An 18,074-nucleotide genomic window follows, 5' to 3' on the forward strand; every position below is an offset into this window, starting at 1 on the left:
TGCCACCAGCCATACTGCTCGTTCTAAGCGTGATTTCCTGCAAGACAGAGACGAGCCCGGATCTCAATCCCATTGAGCACGTCTGGGACCTATTGGATCGGAGGGTGAGGGCTAGGGCCATTCCCCCCAGAAATGTCCGGGAATTTGCAGGTGCCTTGGTGGAAGAGTGGGGTAACATCTCACAGCAAGAACTGGAAAATCTGGTGCAGTCCATGAGGAGGAGATGCACTGCAGTACTTAATGCAGCTGGTGGCCACACCAGACACTGACTGTTACTTTTGATTTTGAACCCCCCTTTGTTCAGGGACACACTATTCCATTTCTGTTAGTCGCATGTCTRTGGAACTTGTTCAGTTTGTGTGTCAGTTGTTGAATCTTGTTATGTTCATACAAWTATTTACACATGTTAAGTTTGCTGAAAATAAACACAGTTGACAGTGTGTTTTTTGCTGAGTTTATTTGCAAAGGCCCAACTGTGACTTGTCTGTAGGAATAAACATGCATAATGATCTGCATTTCATTGGGGCAGTAAGGGGAAAATACTGCATGAAACCTTCTTCACTCTTCCGTTAACACGCGCACGSTCTCCCTCTCTCACACAAACACTGCTCCCAACTTCAAAAACTTTACGTACCAAACATAATTTAAGGAGTACCAGAAAGAGTTGAGGCTTACTTTTGGCCTATATGAATCCTACCGTTGAAGCACATTCATGAGTAGCAGACCGCTTTCCTTTCTTCCTGTGCCAATCAAATTTGCCTAGACCTACTGTCACGTTAGCAGGTTGTTAGCTAGTTATGTTGTTCAGTCATGTTACCTTCGTTAAGAAACCAATAATTAGCGACCTGGGATTAGTTTAAAAACAGCCAGCGGTATGGCTTGTGTAATGTGTGCAAAATCATGTGCGAAAAATGTGTGCGAAATCGCTCAGGAAGAAAAAAGGTAGCTCCGGTAATACGGTCAGATTTTTTTTTTACCGTTTGAGCTAGAGAGAGACGCCATTTTTTGCTTTAAAGCTACAAGCATGCCTGTCGCGGAGCTGCGCTCCATTTTCCTCTGTCACTCAGAAGCTGCATGAGAGATACAATACCTCAACTACCTTGTGCACCTGCACATTGACTCTGTACCAGTACCCCCTGTATATAGCCTCACTACTGTTATTTTACTGCTGCTCTTTAATAGTTTTTCTTAAAACTGCATTGTTGGTTAAGGCCTTGTAAGTAAGCATTTCACTGTAAGGTCTTCACCTKTTGTATTCGGACCATGTGACAAATAACATTTGATTTGACAGCAAACACGCAACTGCAAAGCCTACTCCGACTGGCCTGTGCTCTTGGTTACACCAGGCAATGAAATTATACAAAGTATCAACTTTGCTCACTCTGCTCCAATTTATAAAACGTAACAGAAGACTTATTAGGGTCTGTATCCCCAATTGCCATCACGGCTCAATTATATATATCTTTTTAAACTGATGGAGGAATGGATGTGCAGGARGAGCGAACGGAGAGAAGCAGGTGAGTGATGGCTGGAAGTGATAGTTGCCACACTTGAGATGCCATGAAAGTGGACATTGGACTGGCGCATACAAGAGACTAGTTGCTGGAAATTTTTACTGAATTTATAAACTAAACTGACTTTACCAAGATTTTATAAGCAGGTGCCAGCTGGTTCTTTAGCTCGGTAGGGCTGAAACATTTGGTAGTATCATTTGAAATGGTACTATGGTACTCAAAATGTTGGCATCATAAGTATCATGCTATTTCCGTACCATGATATTGATATGGTGCCAGTATACCGTGCAACACTAGTACTTTGTTCGCAAACCATAACGCAAAATATGCTTATTTCAAAGACGATTGTCACCAAAAACCAGTCATTGCCAAAAACATTATTAATTCTCCCTTTCTCTCACTGCAGTGTTTATCCTATATTCATTTATCAGCAGCAGGCAGTCACTACAATTGTTCTTATTTTAAAAAATAAATAAAAGTTTAACTATTTCTTTACATCATTTTCAGGATAGTAAAACACTTTCAGTGTGAACTGAAATGACTAAAACCAGATAAATTATGTAGAAAAGATAATGGAGCTATATTTCTTTTTTAAAATAAGATCAGAATATAAACTGGTGTCAGGGAGAATCTCACATTTCAAAAAATGTCGTGGGGGCCCAATTGATTTTGTTATAATGTTTGAGTCACTCAGATGCATATGCCGTGTTTCTTATGCTATTGCAAAATGTGTAGAATTGCAGCAAATTTGCTTTAAAAAAAAACTACACATTTTCTCTCGGCCCATCACAAAATGGGTAGAATTGCTGGAAACCAGCTTTAAGACTGTAAAATGTTATTTCCACCCCCATGACAATGCSYYCGTGCACAAAGCAAGGTCCATACAGAAATGGTTTGTCAAGATCGGTGTGGAAGAACTTGACTGGCCTGCACAGAGCCCTGACMTCAACCTCATCGAACTCCTTTCGGATGAATTGGCACGCCAACTGCGAGCCAGGCCTAATCACCCAACATCTTTGGCATTTGATTATGAGCCCCATTAACTGTTGCAAAAGCAGCAGTTACTCTTCCTGGGGTCCACACAAAACAGGACATAATACAGCACATTAATAGACAAGACAAGAACAGCTCAAGGACAGAACTACATTAAAACAAATAACCTCTACTGGATCGGTGTCTCCCCGCGGGACAGTTGAGCTAACATAGTCTAATGTGATTAGCATGAGGTTGTAAGTAACAAGAACATTTYCCAGGACATAGACATATCTGATATGGGCAGAAAGCTTGAATTCTTGTTAATCTAACTGCACTGTCCAATTCACAGTCGCTATTACAGTGAAAGAAGACCATGCAATTGTTTGAGGAGAGTGCACAGTTATGAACTTAAATGTATTAATAAACCAAATTAGGCACATTTGGGCAGTCTTGATACAACATTTTGAACAGAAATGCAATGGTTCAACACAATGTTTCTTATAAAAATAAGAAGTGATGCAGTCAATCTCTCCTCAACTCTTAGCCAAGAGAGACTGGCATGCATAGTATCTATAATCAGCCCTCTGATTACAATGATGAGCAAGACGTTCCGCTCTGTTCTGGGCCAGCTGCAGCTTATCTAAGTCTTTCCTTGCAGAGCCTGACCACACGACTGATCAATAATCAAGATAAGACAAAACTAGAGCCTGCAGAACTTGCTTTTTGGAGTATAGTGTCAAAAAAGCAGTGCCCATCCTCACTAATGCTCTTGTGGCTGAATGGAAGCAAGTCCCCGCAGCAATGTTCCAACATCTAGTCAAAATACTTCCCAGAAGAGTGGATGCTGTTATAGCAGCAAGGGCGGCACCTCCATATTAATGCCCATGATTTCAGAATGCGATGTTCAACAAGCAGGTGTCCACATACTTTTGGTCATGTAGTGTAGTTACATGAAAAAAAMCATGTAATGTAACATCGTATACAGTCCCCTGGGAAACACTGACCAACACTATGTGTCCTACCCTGTCACAATAATTCATCCCTGGCTTATTCATTTGTCGTCATGTCAAACAACAATGTATTCAAAGTGCTGCACACTATATTCCAAATCCATGATTCCAACAATTCACCAATAAACTAGCCCTAGATTGTTTGCCCAAAATGCATATCTATCATGCAGCCCTAAGTGGCACAGTGTGGAATGTATTACAAAAGTGCAGGAGACGCAAAAATGGATGAAAAGGCTGACAATTTGTTTTTGGTTGAAGTTAGATTGAACAGTATAAAACAATCAGAATGGCGAAAGCCCYATTGAAATCACGTAATGTGTGTGTTGCCACACTAGAGTAGAGTCTCGAACTACTCATATTTATAASTTATGCATATTTTGAACTTTTATTATTTAAAACAATAGTTAAAATGACGGCAAATAGTCATACATTTAAAAAAAATATATATCGCCCAACCATGTTACGGGGTTTTGATTAGCAAGTTTGCAAGGATAGCTACTGCTGTGCTAGCTATGGCGTTAACAACAACAACAACAGAAGCAGCAGCAACAGAAGCAACAGCAACAGCAGCAGCTCGTACGCAGAGACGAGCAAATTAATATTGTTTTGTCTGCCAAGTGAACAGCTAGCTGTTAGCTATCTAAGAAATAAAACACTAGCTAGTTACCGGGAGCTAGCTAAAGTACATATGTTTTTAAATAATCCTGGACACATCTCTCAATATAAAATATCTGGAATATTATCACATCTAATCATTCTTACGTTAATGCAGTGCCATATATTAGCTGAAATACAATTTTCTAGAAGGATAGCTAACGTTAGCTAGCTAGTAAGCGTTAGCCAAGTTCCCGTATTGCCATCATCGCATAGAAGAAAAACAAGTCGAGATGGAAAAATAGAGAAATAAATATTAGCGATGAAATTGGTGCGCTCTGATCCYTTCGATAAGAACAATCACATTAAATATATACACATATAACAACTGTCGCTTACCGAAGCTGTGTCTTTGACAGAGAAATTCAGGAATTCAGTACACAGAGCAGAAGGTACTTCACGATCAGATTCGGCCGCCGCCATCTTCACTCCCTCTCCCAGTGCGAAGAAAACGGATATCAGCCGTTACTTCGTATTGCGAGCGAGAGAGTGGGGAAACTTTTAAGCTGACTAATGGGAAATGAGAGGCTGTGCAGGATCAACGCTTACACAACAGGGTCAGGGAAAGCCAACCTAAGTTACTTGTTTCAAAGATGCACTGGGGACATAAGACACGCTGTAGTTGTAAAATCAGAATAGTTCAACATATTAATAATGATGTTGAGGATGATGATGCTGTTGGTGATGATGTTTGTTGATGATGATGATGATAATGATTAGGCTGATGATAATTGTAGTGACATTCTCCATAAAGTCATTGCAAAAGGGCATATGTGGAATAGATTTATTTACACTGTACAATAATAATGTTGAGATTGTATAGACAGACTGCCAGACATTAGTGGATCATTGCTAATTCACATTTAAAGCCAGCATCATATTCCAAGCAGATCAGTAAAATTACAACTAAATGGGTGGCTCTTGATTCACTCTTGAAAACGCAAAGCMTTATATTTAGATGAGAATGCAGGTTATAAGGATCTGGGACAACTATGTCAAATRAATAAGCTAAATAGCATTAATAATGCACGTGTTGTAGTCATGTAGATGTTAGTTAGAAGGCTTCATCCTTATTTTCTGGTCATGTGTCTCTGGTTGCTGGTGCTGGTACAGTCTCTATGGTTACAGTCATCTTCAGCATCAAGAGTCAGCCTGTTGAGGCCCTGGAGGACTGGAGAGTAGAACACTTGCGAGTTCAAAGTAAACAGGTCAAATTAGACAGACTTCTTAGACACACTGTGACCATCTGCAGAGTGCACTATGCAATTACAGGCTTACGACAAAGAGACATTACAGAAAATCAAGATACATAAACCACTGATACCTCACCTATATGGTGGAGCTTCGATAGTCTCTGACCCAGTGCTTTCTGCTGCCTTCACACCACAGCCCACGCCTGCACAGACACACAATAATGTAATCTATCAGCTATGGAAAGACAGGAGACTGTGAAACATATACTCTAGCACAGAGATACACAGAAGAAACAGGCACAGAGACAGGTTATCATAGTAGGCCTAAATAGAACTAATGTAGTGTAGTTTGACTGGGTCAAAKAATAAACTCCATAGATTATATTTCTATGGTAGGCCTTCTCTTATTTAAACGACGTCAGTACGAATTACATCATCATGTGAAAAGACTCCGATTGTAGCTCTCAATCTATATATGCACTCTCTCAGGTTTTGAATGGACTTCACTCTTTGTTTAGTCTTTGACCCAGTCAGACTACACTAGACTAGTTATTTGGTCTGTCTTAGTGTCAACCTAGTACTGACATGAGCTGGTCTGGGACTGGATCTGTTGGTGGATCAGGGCCTGCAGGATCTTCATGTCTGCCCTCAGGGCACTGAGGTCCTGGCTCTGCTGGGTCTCATCCATCTGGAGCCTCTGAAGAGTCTGCAGGTGTTCCCCTTGCACAGGAGATGAGAAGCGCCTCCSCCTAGGAGAGACAGGATGAGAGAGATCTTGACACACGCYTGGAAATATTCCACAATACAGCAAAGTTGTGTCGTACTCTTAAATTCAGGTAAAAGAGAGGCAGTGCTGTGCCTACCCTGAGCCCCTGTCACTATCACCAGATCTTCCTTGTTCGGAGCGATTCACTTCATTTTGCATCTCCAGGAACTCATCTAGGGTCTCCTGAAGTGTCGAAAACAAGTAAAAAAGCATGTGTAAGAGAAACAAGCACTCTCCCTCCCTGAACTTAACCACCCACAGGCAGACACAGCTRTACAGTACTGTATACAGACGTACAGTTCAAAATGCAGGTGTTAAAGATGAATGTCCCATTCCGTCACCTTGATCTGAGCGGTGATCGTCTTCATCTCTGCGTGCCGCTTTGGGTCAGTTCTGATGTCATCGTCGTAAAGCTCCCCAAGCGGGGTACAGAAGCGGTGGATGTGGTGGTCATCAAAGTAACGGCAGGGACGGGGCATGGATTCCTCCACCTGCAGGTTAATGGCTGCTTGCTGCATCACTGCATTGGCCAGTGCATTGTCATACACCCTGACAGAAGAGATTCGTACACACAGTGAGTGCGATACACTCATTCACACTGATGCTGAGAGTGACAGATGCATACTGAGTGATATGTTGGTTTGTTGAGAATGGGACAAACACTGATACCTGATGAAGACAAACAATATACAGTACTTGAGTGAGTACACGAGTGTAAGCTGTAAAGGCTTATACACACACTGATATGCACACAGATCCCCCTAGCTCAGTGGTTCCCAAACTTTTTATAGTCCAGGACCCCTTCAAACATTCAACCTGCAGCTGCGTACCCCSTCTAACACCAGGGTCAGCGCACTCTCAAATGTTGTTTTTTTGCCATCATTGTAAGCCTGCCACACACACACACACTATGCAATACATTTATTAAACATAAGAATGAGTGTGAGTTTTTGTCACAACCTGGCTCGTGGGAAGTGACAAAGAGCTCTTATAGTACCAGGGCACAAATAATAATAAAATAAYAATCAATAATTTTGCTCTTTATTTAGCCATCTTACATATAAAACCTTATTTGTTCATCAAAAATGGTGAATAACTCACCACAGGTTCATGAGAAGGGTGTGCTTGAAAGGATGCACATAACTCTGCAATGTTGGGTTGTATTAGAGAGAGTCTCAGTCTTAAATAATATTCCACACATAGGCTGTGCCTGTATTTAGTTTTCTTGCTAGTGAGGGCCAAGAATCCACTCTCACATAGGTACGTGGTTGCAAAGGGCATCAGTGTCTTAACAGCGCGATTTGCCAAGGCAAGAAACTCTGAGCGCAGCCCTATACATAAAACTGGCAGTGGCTTCTGGTTAAATTAGATTTTCACAGAATCGCTTGTTGCAATTTCAATGAGGCTCTCTTGTTCAGATATCGGTAAGTGGACTGGAGGCAGGGCATGAAAGGGATAACGAATCCAGTTGTTTGTGTCGTCCGTTTCGGGAAGTACCTGAGTGATGGCGCACCCAGCTCGCTCAGGTGCTTCGCTATATCACATTTGACATTGTGCGTAAGCTTGAGTTAATTTGCACACAAAAAATCATACAATGMTGGAARGACCTGTGTGTTGTCCTTGTTAATGCAAACAGAAAAGAGATCCAACTTCTTAATCATAGCCTCAATTTTGTCCCGCACATTGAATATAGTTGAGGAGAGTCCCTGTAATCATGGATTCAGATCATTCASGTGAGAAAAAACATCACCCAGATRGACCAACTCGTCATCATGCAAGCGGTCAGACAAGTGAAGATTGTGGTCAGTAAAGAACACTTTAAGCTCATCTCTCAATTTAAAAAAAGGTGTCAATTCTTTGCCCCTTGATAACCTGGGCACTTCTGTATGTTGTTAAAACTTTACATGGTCACTGCCCATATCATTGCATAATGCAGAAAATACACGAGAGTTCTGGGGCCTTGCTTTAACAAAGTAACCATTTTCACTGTGGTGTCCAAAACGTCTTTCAAGCTGTCAGGCATTCCCTTAGCAACAAGAGCCTCTCGGTGGATGCTGCAGTGTACCCAAGTGACGTCGGGACCAACTGCTTGCACGCGCGTTACCACTCCACTATGTCTCCCTGTCATTGCTTTTGCGCCATCAGTACAGATACCAACACATCTTGACCACCAAAGTCCATTTGATGTCACAAAGCTGTCCAGTACTTTAAAAATATCCTCTTATATTGTCCTGGTTTCCAATGGTTTGCAGAAGAGGATGCCTTCATTAATTGACCCCCCATAAACGTAACGGACATTTACCAGGAGCTGTGCCAGGCCCGCCACGTCTGTTGACTCATCCAGCTGTAATTCACTGGTTTGTATAAAACGCAGTAATTGTTTCAAAACATCTCCTGCCATGTCACTGATGCGTCGTGAAACAGTGTTGTTTGATGAAGGCATTGTCTGTGTAGTTATTCTGGCTTTTTCCCCCAGCATTGTCCTAGCCATATCCGCGGCAGCAGGAAGAGTTAAGTCCTCCACAATAGTATGGGGCTTGCCTGTCCTAGCCACTCGGTAGCTCACCATATAATACGCTCCTAGCACCTTCTTATTAATGGAATCTGTTGCTTTTATACATGTCTTACTACTYGGAAAGTCCTCTTTATTCTCGCTCAAAAAACTCCTGTGGCTTATTTTTCTAATTGTCATGTTTCGTTTCTAAATGTCTGCGCAAGAGTGAAGGTTTCCCGTGAGAGAGTAACGGTTAATGTGATTGGATGTTGATTACTTGACTAGGCTACCTGTATTTGACATTGTGTTGTTATTTCGCTGAACACTAGATGGTTTAGTTTTATTTTTGGCAGTGAAACGACGCTACTCAGGCGAGAAAAAAACCTCACCCAAACGTATAGCCCCGTTAGAAAATACAAATGTACTGTTCGAAAATTTGAAGAATTTATAATAATAATTTTTTAAAGTGTGAATCACATTTTTATTTGGCGTACCCACGACGGCATTGCGCGTACTCCAGTTTGGGAATACCTGCCCTAACTCTTCAAATTGGGGCGGCAGTTAGCCTAGTGGTTAGAGCGTTGGGCCAGTAACCGAAAGATTGCTAGATCGAATCTGTCGTTCTGTCCATGATACAAGGCAGTTAACCCACTGTTCCTAGGCCGTCATTGTAAATAAGAATTTCTTCTTAACTGACTTGCCTGGCTACATTTTTTTAAATATATAATTTTATCGGGCCTTACCTTTGAAAGGTATCCGAGAGGAGGGCGATCAACAGGTTGACACACAGAATGGAGGACAGAGCCAGGAAGGTGCCACAGAGGAAGTGGGCCATGATAGAGTACACTTCCACCATGGCATTAAACTTGTGCTCATCCACCAGAGTGATGCAGTACAGGCTGTAGAGCAGCTGTGGCACAGTCCATATACTGGGTATTAACGCCTGCCCCGGGGAGGACAGTTCACACAGACTCAGACACTCAGATACCGTAAACATATTTCTCTATGTGTATTTTTTTATCATACTAGCACAGCTACAGTAGCGTATACTATGTCATTTTGTGGGTATCTGTTTGATCAAATTGGGTTTGCCTCYGAAATATAATCCAGAAGTCACATGCATAAGGGACAAAGATCTCTGCATATAGGAAGAGAAAACGTAGAACATCCCCCACAATCTTCCCCAGCATGACAATGAAAGGAATCATAACCCTGTATAAAATGAGGATGAAAGGTAGTGGTATTGGTGTAATGTTGTGGATGATTCTAAGATCAGTATTATGTGTATTGTATTATATTTGGTTACTTTATACTTCAAAATATCCAGACATGCTGTTTCAAAAAAGTATCCTATTTTGGACAGGAGGGCCATGACCATGTTGGGGCCTATGAGCTCTATTTCCTTTCTTGTCATGGCTACAGTGGAGACAATGTTGCGCCCCATTCATGTGTTGTTGTCATGGAACCTGAGAACATCAGGTGTACCCATGAGGACACTGACCAGGTGTCACGATTATACCTGAGCTACCCCATGAACAATACCCATTGCTATGAGAACCCAACACCMGGTCCATGTGATCTGTTTAACTATGTTTTTCCATTGTTTTGTTCCCTTCCATGATCCATTGGAGACCAGGGAACGGTCTTGAATGGTGAAGTTCGGCAATAAAGACTCATTCATCTCCACCACCAGATTGGTGCTCTAAAATGAAGGGATAGTGAGATCAAGTAAATAAATGGGGCCAAAAAGAGGAATCTATTTAGTGGTTGCAGTGTGGACGTGCTTCATCCCCCAGAGCCAGAGGGAAATGATGACCACAGCAAAGAGGCGAAGGCTCTAGTCTCGCAGCGTGCCTGCCAGCAAGAAGATATCTGCCACATGGATCCCAAACACTGCCATCAGCAGAATGTACACCGGCCAATCAAAGATGTTCCTGTGACACAGCCAAAATCGATATCATCGCCTGCTTGCCAGCTAGGCCAGAGTTAAATCATATCCATATGAGATGTATTGTGTATAAGACAAACACGTTCACCAGGGGTCTTGTAAGTAGTTTCCCTTCATGCGGTGGATGATCTTGATTTGCTCTTCCAAGAAATGTGTTTCCTTTGGGGCAGGAAGACAAAAAAATGGCAAGAGTATGTAACGTTGCACAGTACATTCTTAATGGGATTATAACAACCTATAGTCTTACAAAGGGCATACTACCAATAGGGGGACTCTCCTTAGATCTTAATTAAGTTTCATTTGGGTAACTGTGTAAGCCTAGATCAGGTCTAGTAACTTCAGTAAGATGGGTGTCTGTGTGTGTCTACCGGGTGAGAAAAGGCCTCCCAAGTGAAACAGTAGTCTAAGGCGCTGCATCGAAGTGCTAGCTGTGCCACTAGAGAATCTGGGTTCGAGTCCAGGCTCTGTCGCAGCCGGCCGCGACTGGGAGACCCATGGGGCGGCGCACAATTGGCCCAGCGTAGTCCGGGTTAGGGGAGGGTTTTGCCGGGAGGGATGTCCTTGTCCCATCGTGCACTAGTGACTCCTGTGGCGGGCCGGGCGCAGTGCACGCTGACACGGTCGCCAGGTGTACGGTGTTTCCTCCGACGCTTTGGTGCGGCTGGCTTCCGGGTGAAGTGGGCATTGTGTCAAGAAGCAGTGTGGCTTGGTTGGGTTGTTTCGGAGGACGCACGGCTCTCGACCTTCGCCTCTCCCATGTCCGTACGGGAGTTGCAGCGATGAGACAAGACTAGCTATTAATTGGATACCATGAAATGGTATCCAAACGGCGCGGCCCACGCCTGGATTGCGTCCTACCTGACAGGTCGCTCCTACCAGGTGGCGTGGCGAGAATCTGTCTCCGCACCACGTGCTCTCACCACTGGTGTCCCCCAGGGCTCTGTTCTAGGCCCTCTCCTATTCTCGCTATACACCAAGTCACTTGGCTCTGTCATATCCTCACATGGTCTCTCCTATCATTGCTATGCAGACGACACACAATTAATCTTCTCCTTTCCCCCCTCTGATAACCAGGTGGCGAATTCGCATCTCTGCATCGTCTGCAGACATATCAGTGTGAGTGACGGATCCACCACCCCAAGCTGAACCCTCGGCAAGACGGAGCTGCTCTTCCTCCCGGGGGAAGGACTGCCCGTTCCAATGATCTGCGCCATCAACGGTTGACAACTCCATTGTGTCCTCCTCCCAAGAAGCGCTAAGACTTGGGTATCCTGGACAACACCCTGTCGTTCTCACTCACATGCAAGGCGTGACCCTTCCTGTAGGTTCATGCTCTTACACATTCGGGCAGAGTACGACCCTGCTCACCAGGAAGCGGCGCAGGTCCTAAATCCAGGGCCTTGTCATCTCCGTCTGGATTACTGCAACTCGCTGCTGCTGGCTCCCGCTGTGGCCCATTATAAACCCCTACAATTCATCGAACGCCGCAGCCCGTCTGGTGTCTTAACCTTCCCAAGTTCTCTCACGTCAACCCACTCCTCGCTCTCTCCCACTGGCTTCCCATTGAAGCTCGCATCGCGTACAAGACCATGTGGTGCTTGCCTACGGAGCTGTGAGGGAACGGCACCTCCGGTACCTCAGGCTCTGATCAGGCCTACACCCAAACAAGGCAGCGCGTTCATCACCCTCTGGCCTGCTCGCTCCCTACCTCTGAGGAAGTTACAGTTTCCGCTCACCCAGTCAAAACTGTTCGCGCTCTGGCACCCCAATGGTGGACAACTCCTCACGACGCCAAGGTCAGCGGAGTCAATCACCACCTTCCGGAGAACCCTAAACCCACCTCTTAGAGAAATACCTAGGATAGGATAAGTTAATCCTCCTACCCCCCCCCTCCCCTTAAAAGAGTTAGATGCACTATTGTAAAGTCTCTCTCTCATCTCTCTCTCTCTCTCTCTCCTCTCTCTTCTCTCTCTCTCTCTCTTCTCTCCTCTCTCTCTCATCTCTCTCTCTCTCTCTCTTCTCTCTCTCTCTCTCTCTCTCTCTCTCTCTCTCTCTCTCTCTCTCTCTCTCTCTCTCTTCTCTCTCCTCTCTCTCTCTCTCTCTCTCCTCTCCTCTTCTCTCTCCATCTCTCTCTCTCTCTCTCTCTCTCTCTCTCTCTCTCTCTCTCTCTCTCTCTCATCTCTCTCTCTCTCTCTCTCTCTCTCTCTCTCTCTCTCTCTCTCTCTCTCTCTCTCTCTCTCGTCCTCTCTCTCTCTCTCTCTCTCTCTCTTCTCCATCCTCTCGTCTCTCTCATCTCTTATCTCTCTCTCTCTCATCTCTCTCTCTCTCGTTCTTTCTCTCATCTCCTCTCTCTTCTTCGAACTGACCTGCCATATAGTTTCCACTTGACAGTGATGAGCTTTAGAACCACAGGGTGCATGATGAGATCCAGCTTTCCCTGGTGCACTATGAACGGCAAATGTGGCGAGATAGAGAGAGAAAAACGTCTCAGAGAAAATTCACACAGCAATTATCATCAAATCAGTTGACTCATTTGACAAATTTGGCTCATACGTAGTCTTCCATTTTAGTTTTCATCCATTATCACTTTATTAGTCTGTTTAGCCTTGAAGAGAAGGACATACTGGTAATGTAGGCTCACTGCCCACTCTCTCTGGAAGACGAGAAAAGAGAAATTAGAGATAACAAAAAAGTTAGAAAATAAAATAAAGATCCCCAAAGTCCCCTAGATCCCCTAGATGAGCTGTTTTTATTTTTAACTGTTTAGACAGGTTACCTTGTGAGCCCTGTGCTGGTGGATTCTGCTTGCAGGGTGGCTCTGGATCCAGCAGGTGGAGGTAGTAGAACTGCTGCCTGGTCATCCGTTCAGTCACATGGAACTGGTTCATCACCAATTGAGCCTGACAAGACCAAAGAGAGCTAAACAAAGCTATAGGATGACCACATACAGAACCCACTAATTCACAACAACTAGCACATTGTCAGGCCTAGCTATACAATTGGAAGTGTATACTGTGACTCATTGGGTCCGTGACCATCCAACCCTTATTTACCACTGAGGTCATCTTGTCAATCATGGCGGTGATGCAGAATTGACCATCAGAGTCCATCACCCCAGCATCGGATCCCGGGACCATTAGCGTCCGTGCAGCCTCAGTCCGGTCTGAATACACAGGAGCACCACAAAAGCAGTATGATCAGGTACAGTATAACTGTGTAATGTGCAATGTAGTTATTTGTAAGGTGAGGTCGAGGGCACGTTTCCATCTACGGATGGACAATAAAGTTGTGTTTTATTCTATTCTAAAACAACGTATTTGAATGTGAAATTAACAGAATCACAGTGCACACAGAGGCAAGTACAGATGTAGGATCTTAATTTGATCACTCTTTTGTTGCTGAGCAGGAAATTAAAACTTGTAGTGTATTTTTGTTTTAAAAAGGCTTCTAAAGTTTGTAATTTCCACTTTGAAATTCCAGACTTGATGTGTTGCTGCACGATTATTTTTCTGCTGTAGCAAACTGGCTCAAATTAAGATCCTTCATCTGTAAGGGTAGCAGTACCGAGGTTGGCAGCCAATTGTAGAGGGGTTCTCTTTTTGTAGTCTTGTGCAGAGATGTCTGCCCCATACTGCAGCAGCACCCTGAGTGCCCCCACCGCGTTGTTCTTAGCTGCGTAATGGAGGGGCTGATGGTCCATGTTGGTCTTAGCACCAATGTCAGCTGAAGGGATGGGACATGCATATGTGAACTACAGTACAGTACACATTAAAAGTACTCACGCACATACACAAACAAGTGGCAAACACACGTTTGACCTCTGASCYTTCCTCTCCAACAGGAAGTGGATCATCTCCACATAGTCTAGAGCTGCAGCAATATGCAGGGGCGCGACCCCGTAGGAGTCAGGACGCAGGACATCAGCCCCCTCTCCAGGAAGAAACGCATCACGTCCACATTCCACGCCCTCCAGATCTACAACCAGGCAGAAGAGCCCTGTTGAACATACACTGTCTGGAGGCCTTCGCTGAGAACGATCTGCCACAACAGAAGGTATTTGAGTCATTTGATCACGTGTGAAGACTTCAGTAAGACAGTTTGCCCGAACCTGTCTGTTGAGTTGGGGTCGGCTCCATCTACGATCACATCATTCAGGTACTGAAGGTCCACCTATGAACAAACAGGATGAGTGATTGTACGAATCAGACCATATCTAATCTATATCTTAATCTATACCTTTAGCCCCAATTTACAATATAAAGGCGGAATGCAATCCACCCCTCACCTCATCAGGGTCCTGATTGCTGGAAGTCAGATCTCTGAAATGGTTCAGCAGACTTTTATTGAGGTTGAAGCTTCTATCTCCTCCATCTATGACGTCCTCATCCCAGACCGGGCCTTTGTACATGCTCTCAAAGAATTCCCTTTTAAACAAAAAAGGTTATCATACTGTATGATATCAATCTGAGATTAGAGAGTGAGTGAAACTTCTTTGAAGTAAAGGGCTGAGACACGGTGGAAAGAACTGCAGTTGGCACCGGAAGTTGAATGGTTAAATGACTTGGTTGTGGCATGCAGGGGTTATGAGGTTAGAGTAGTTATTCTGAGTTGTAAGTTATTCTGTGTGTCAGTGGTGTCCAGTGTCCACTGAAAGAGTGTTGAGTATTTGAAGTCCTATCTGAGTTTGGTGTGTCGTCTGCAATGTTACCTGTGGGTTTTCTCCTCACACACTGAAGGCACGCTCGTTTCCGGCGGCTGCAGGTTTAAGACGCCCATTGGGCAGTTACCCTGACAGCACTCGACACCGATGTCTTAGAGATCTGAATTCCAACAACTGGCTGCCGTTCAGACTGCAGTGACACACATACAGTACATCACACATGCAGTACATCACACTGCAGTACATCACACTGCAGTACATCACACTGCAGTACATCACACTGCAGTACATCACACTACAGTACATAGAACTGCGTCATAGCATACTCAAATGACCAATCCTAAAATGTATCACCCAATAAAAGCAAGTATAGTAACACACCACTCTATAATCATATACAGTTTGGAACTGAGTAGCGATGATTGAAAATGTGTTGAGAAGAGGGTTTCGGATTACTCTAGAAAGAAATGAAAAAATATCAACAAATAACCAGTTGTGGAAAAAGTACCCAATTGTCATACTTGACTAAAAGTAAAGATACCTTAATAGAAAATGACTCAAGTAAATGTGAAAGTCATCCAGTATGATTCGACTTGAGTAAAAGCCTAAAAGTATTTGGTCTGAAATATACTTAACTATCAAAAGTAAATGTACATGCTAAAATATACTTAAGTATCAAAATAAAAGTATAAATAATAAAACATTCCTTATATTCAACAAATCACCACCATTTTTCAGACGACACCAAGGAAGGTATGTTTAGTGAGCCCGCCAGAACAGAGGCACTAGGGATGACCAGGGATGATATTTTGATGTGTGTGAATTGGACCATTTTCCTTTCCTGCTAAGCATTCAAAATGTAATGAGTACTTTTGGGTGTCAGGGAAAATGTATGGAGTAAAAAGTATATTAATTTCTTTAGGAATGTAGTGAAGTAAAAGTAAAAGTTGCCAAAAATATAAATAATAAAGTACAGATACCCCAAAAATGTAGTACTTTAACCTATTTTTACTTTTGTATTTTACACCACTGCAAATAACAACATCGAGAGGCTGATTGATTAAACTTCAAAGTGCTAGTTTCTCCTCACCTGGTTGACCACTCCATCAGTCATCTCCATTTCCATGGCCGGGCTGTCATGGCCAGGGGCACTAACCTGGTTCATCCTCCTCATTCTGCTGTGTTCCAGGCCTCAAGGCCTCTCTGCAAACAACTAACCACACAGCATTAATATGACTACGACCAGCCTGCCAGCGTAGGTACAGTACCTCTGCAATGAGCGACTATTTYCAAACAAAGGCTTTCACTCAAAACACAGGCAGTTGGTAGATTCCGATAGATTCTGAACCTGCAAAAGCCTTGTGATCCACAGGGATAAGGAGTGGATTGTTGTTAGGCAGATAGCAGGTAAAAGGAAAGTCTTCTGCGGGCCTATTCACTGTTTCTCATTCAAGCTGTTCGTTTACTAGTGAGAAGTGTTCCCTGTCTGTAGTACTGTACTTGAACAACATGGTACATTCTGACCCATGTCTGACCCACGTGCATGTTTTGCAACAGCCTAAACAGCCTTTATGTCATAGAGTTGACAGGCAATGACACTGACAAAGCAATGGTCTTATCTTCTAATGTTTAACAGCGTTGGAGTTTGTATTAACTGTTAAGAGGCGTTGAAGAAACTGTGTGCATGTTTATGGCTTCTTATCAGCTGATGTGGGCTCAGTGCAGATGCATTTTGGCTTGTTACGGTACATATAATCACCAAGTATGCAAGTAATCATCTATGCATAGTCACTTTAACTATACCTACATGTACATATTACCTCAATTACCTCGACACCGCCGCCCCCCCCGCACATTGACTCTGTACCGGTACCACCTGTATATAGCCTCGCTACTGTTATTTTCACTGTCATTTTACAGTTTTATTTTATTTCTTTACTTATATATTGTTTACCTAATACCTGTTGGTTAGGGCCTGTAAGGAAGCATTTCACTGTAAGGTCTACACCTGTTGTATTCGGGGCACGTGACAAATAAACTTTGATTTGATTTGACACACATGTGGCCCCGCTCTTGACAAACAACCAGTTTCATGCCTAGACATAGGATTCCAATGGTGTTTTCATATCTATTTTTATCTTTAAAAAAGCCTCCAAAATGACAACACCATGACTTGGCCACATGCAGCGACAGCTCAGAGCTGTCATTGATTGACAGGACGTGGTCGCCATAACAATGTGATTGACAGGTGCCACAATAATGTCAAAAGAAGGGTGGAGTGTTGAAGAGCTAAAGTCCACTCTGGGTCAACAAAGCACGTGAAAAAAAGAAAGACTACAGACCATTGGGTAACATAAAGACTGAAAAAGTGGTCATCTGTAACTCAGATGATAGAGCATGGTATTTGCAACACCAGGATAGTGGGTTCAATTCCYGGGACCACTGGTACGTGAAATGTATGCACACATGTCAATTTGGATAAAAGCGTTTGCTAAATGGCATCTATTATATAAACACAGAAATAATTGCGTTCTTATAACAAGAAGGTTGTAATGTACAGTACAATGACCGCAGAGACACCCTTTGACAAGAAGAAAAAAAGGGACATGTGTAATCCAATATGTTGTCCAGTTAAAGTTGGATAAAAGTTCTGTCTTCATACAATGTGACTGAAGGCAACGAGGTCACTGCTTGAGAGTTTGTGGTAGGTCAGGGAAAAGCCTTATTGAGTCTTTAAAACACATGATTGATTTCGCATTCCAATCCTTGGTACGGATTCCTGAGTGGCAGCATGCCTTCCTGAGGTCATAGAGTCAGCCAAACCAGGGGTTGCCCATACACTCCCTGTTCCACTCCACAA

At 43.4% G+C, this 18,074-nt stretch overlaps 1 protein-coding gene and 1 pseudogene across 1 annotated transcript in view; both read right to left on the minus strand.

Annotated features, from left to right (window-relative positions):
- Positions 1-4,613, minus strand: part of LOC111977533 (E3 ubiquitin-protein ligase UBR2) — a 44,466-nt gene extending 39,853 nt beyond the window's left edge. The window contains exon 1 of the mRNA XM_070448194.1: positions 4,493-4,613. Coding sequence (XP_070304295.1) covers positions 4,493-4,576 — 84 coding nt within the window. The 5' untranslated portion in view covers positions 4,577-4,613. The remainder of the gene's footprint in view (positions 1-4,492) is intronic.
- A 610-nt stretch (positions 4,614-5,223) lies between these two features.
- Positions 5,224-15,370, minus strand: LOC111977910 (uncharacterized; annotated as a pseudogene).
- Positions 15,371-18,074: the final 2,704 nt, after the last annotated feature.

This window comes from Salvelinus sp. IW2-2015, linkage group LG18 (assembly GCF_002910315.2).
Source record: "Salvelinus sp. IW2-2015 linkage group LG18, ASM291031v2, whole genome shotgun sequence".
Lineage (NCBI taxonomy): Eukaryota > Metazoa > Chordata > Actinopteri > Salmoniformes > Salmonidae > Salvelinus > Salvelinus sp. IW2-2015.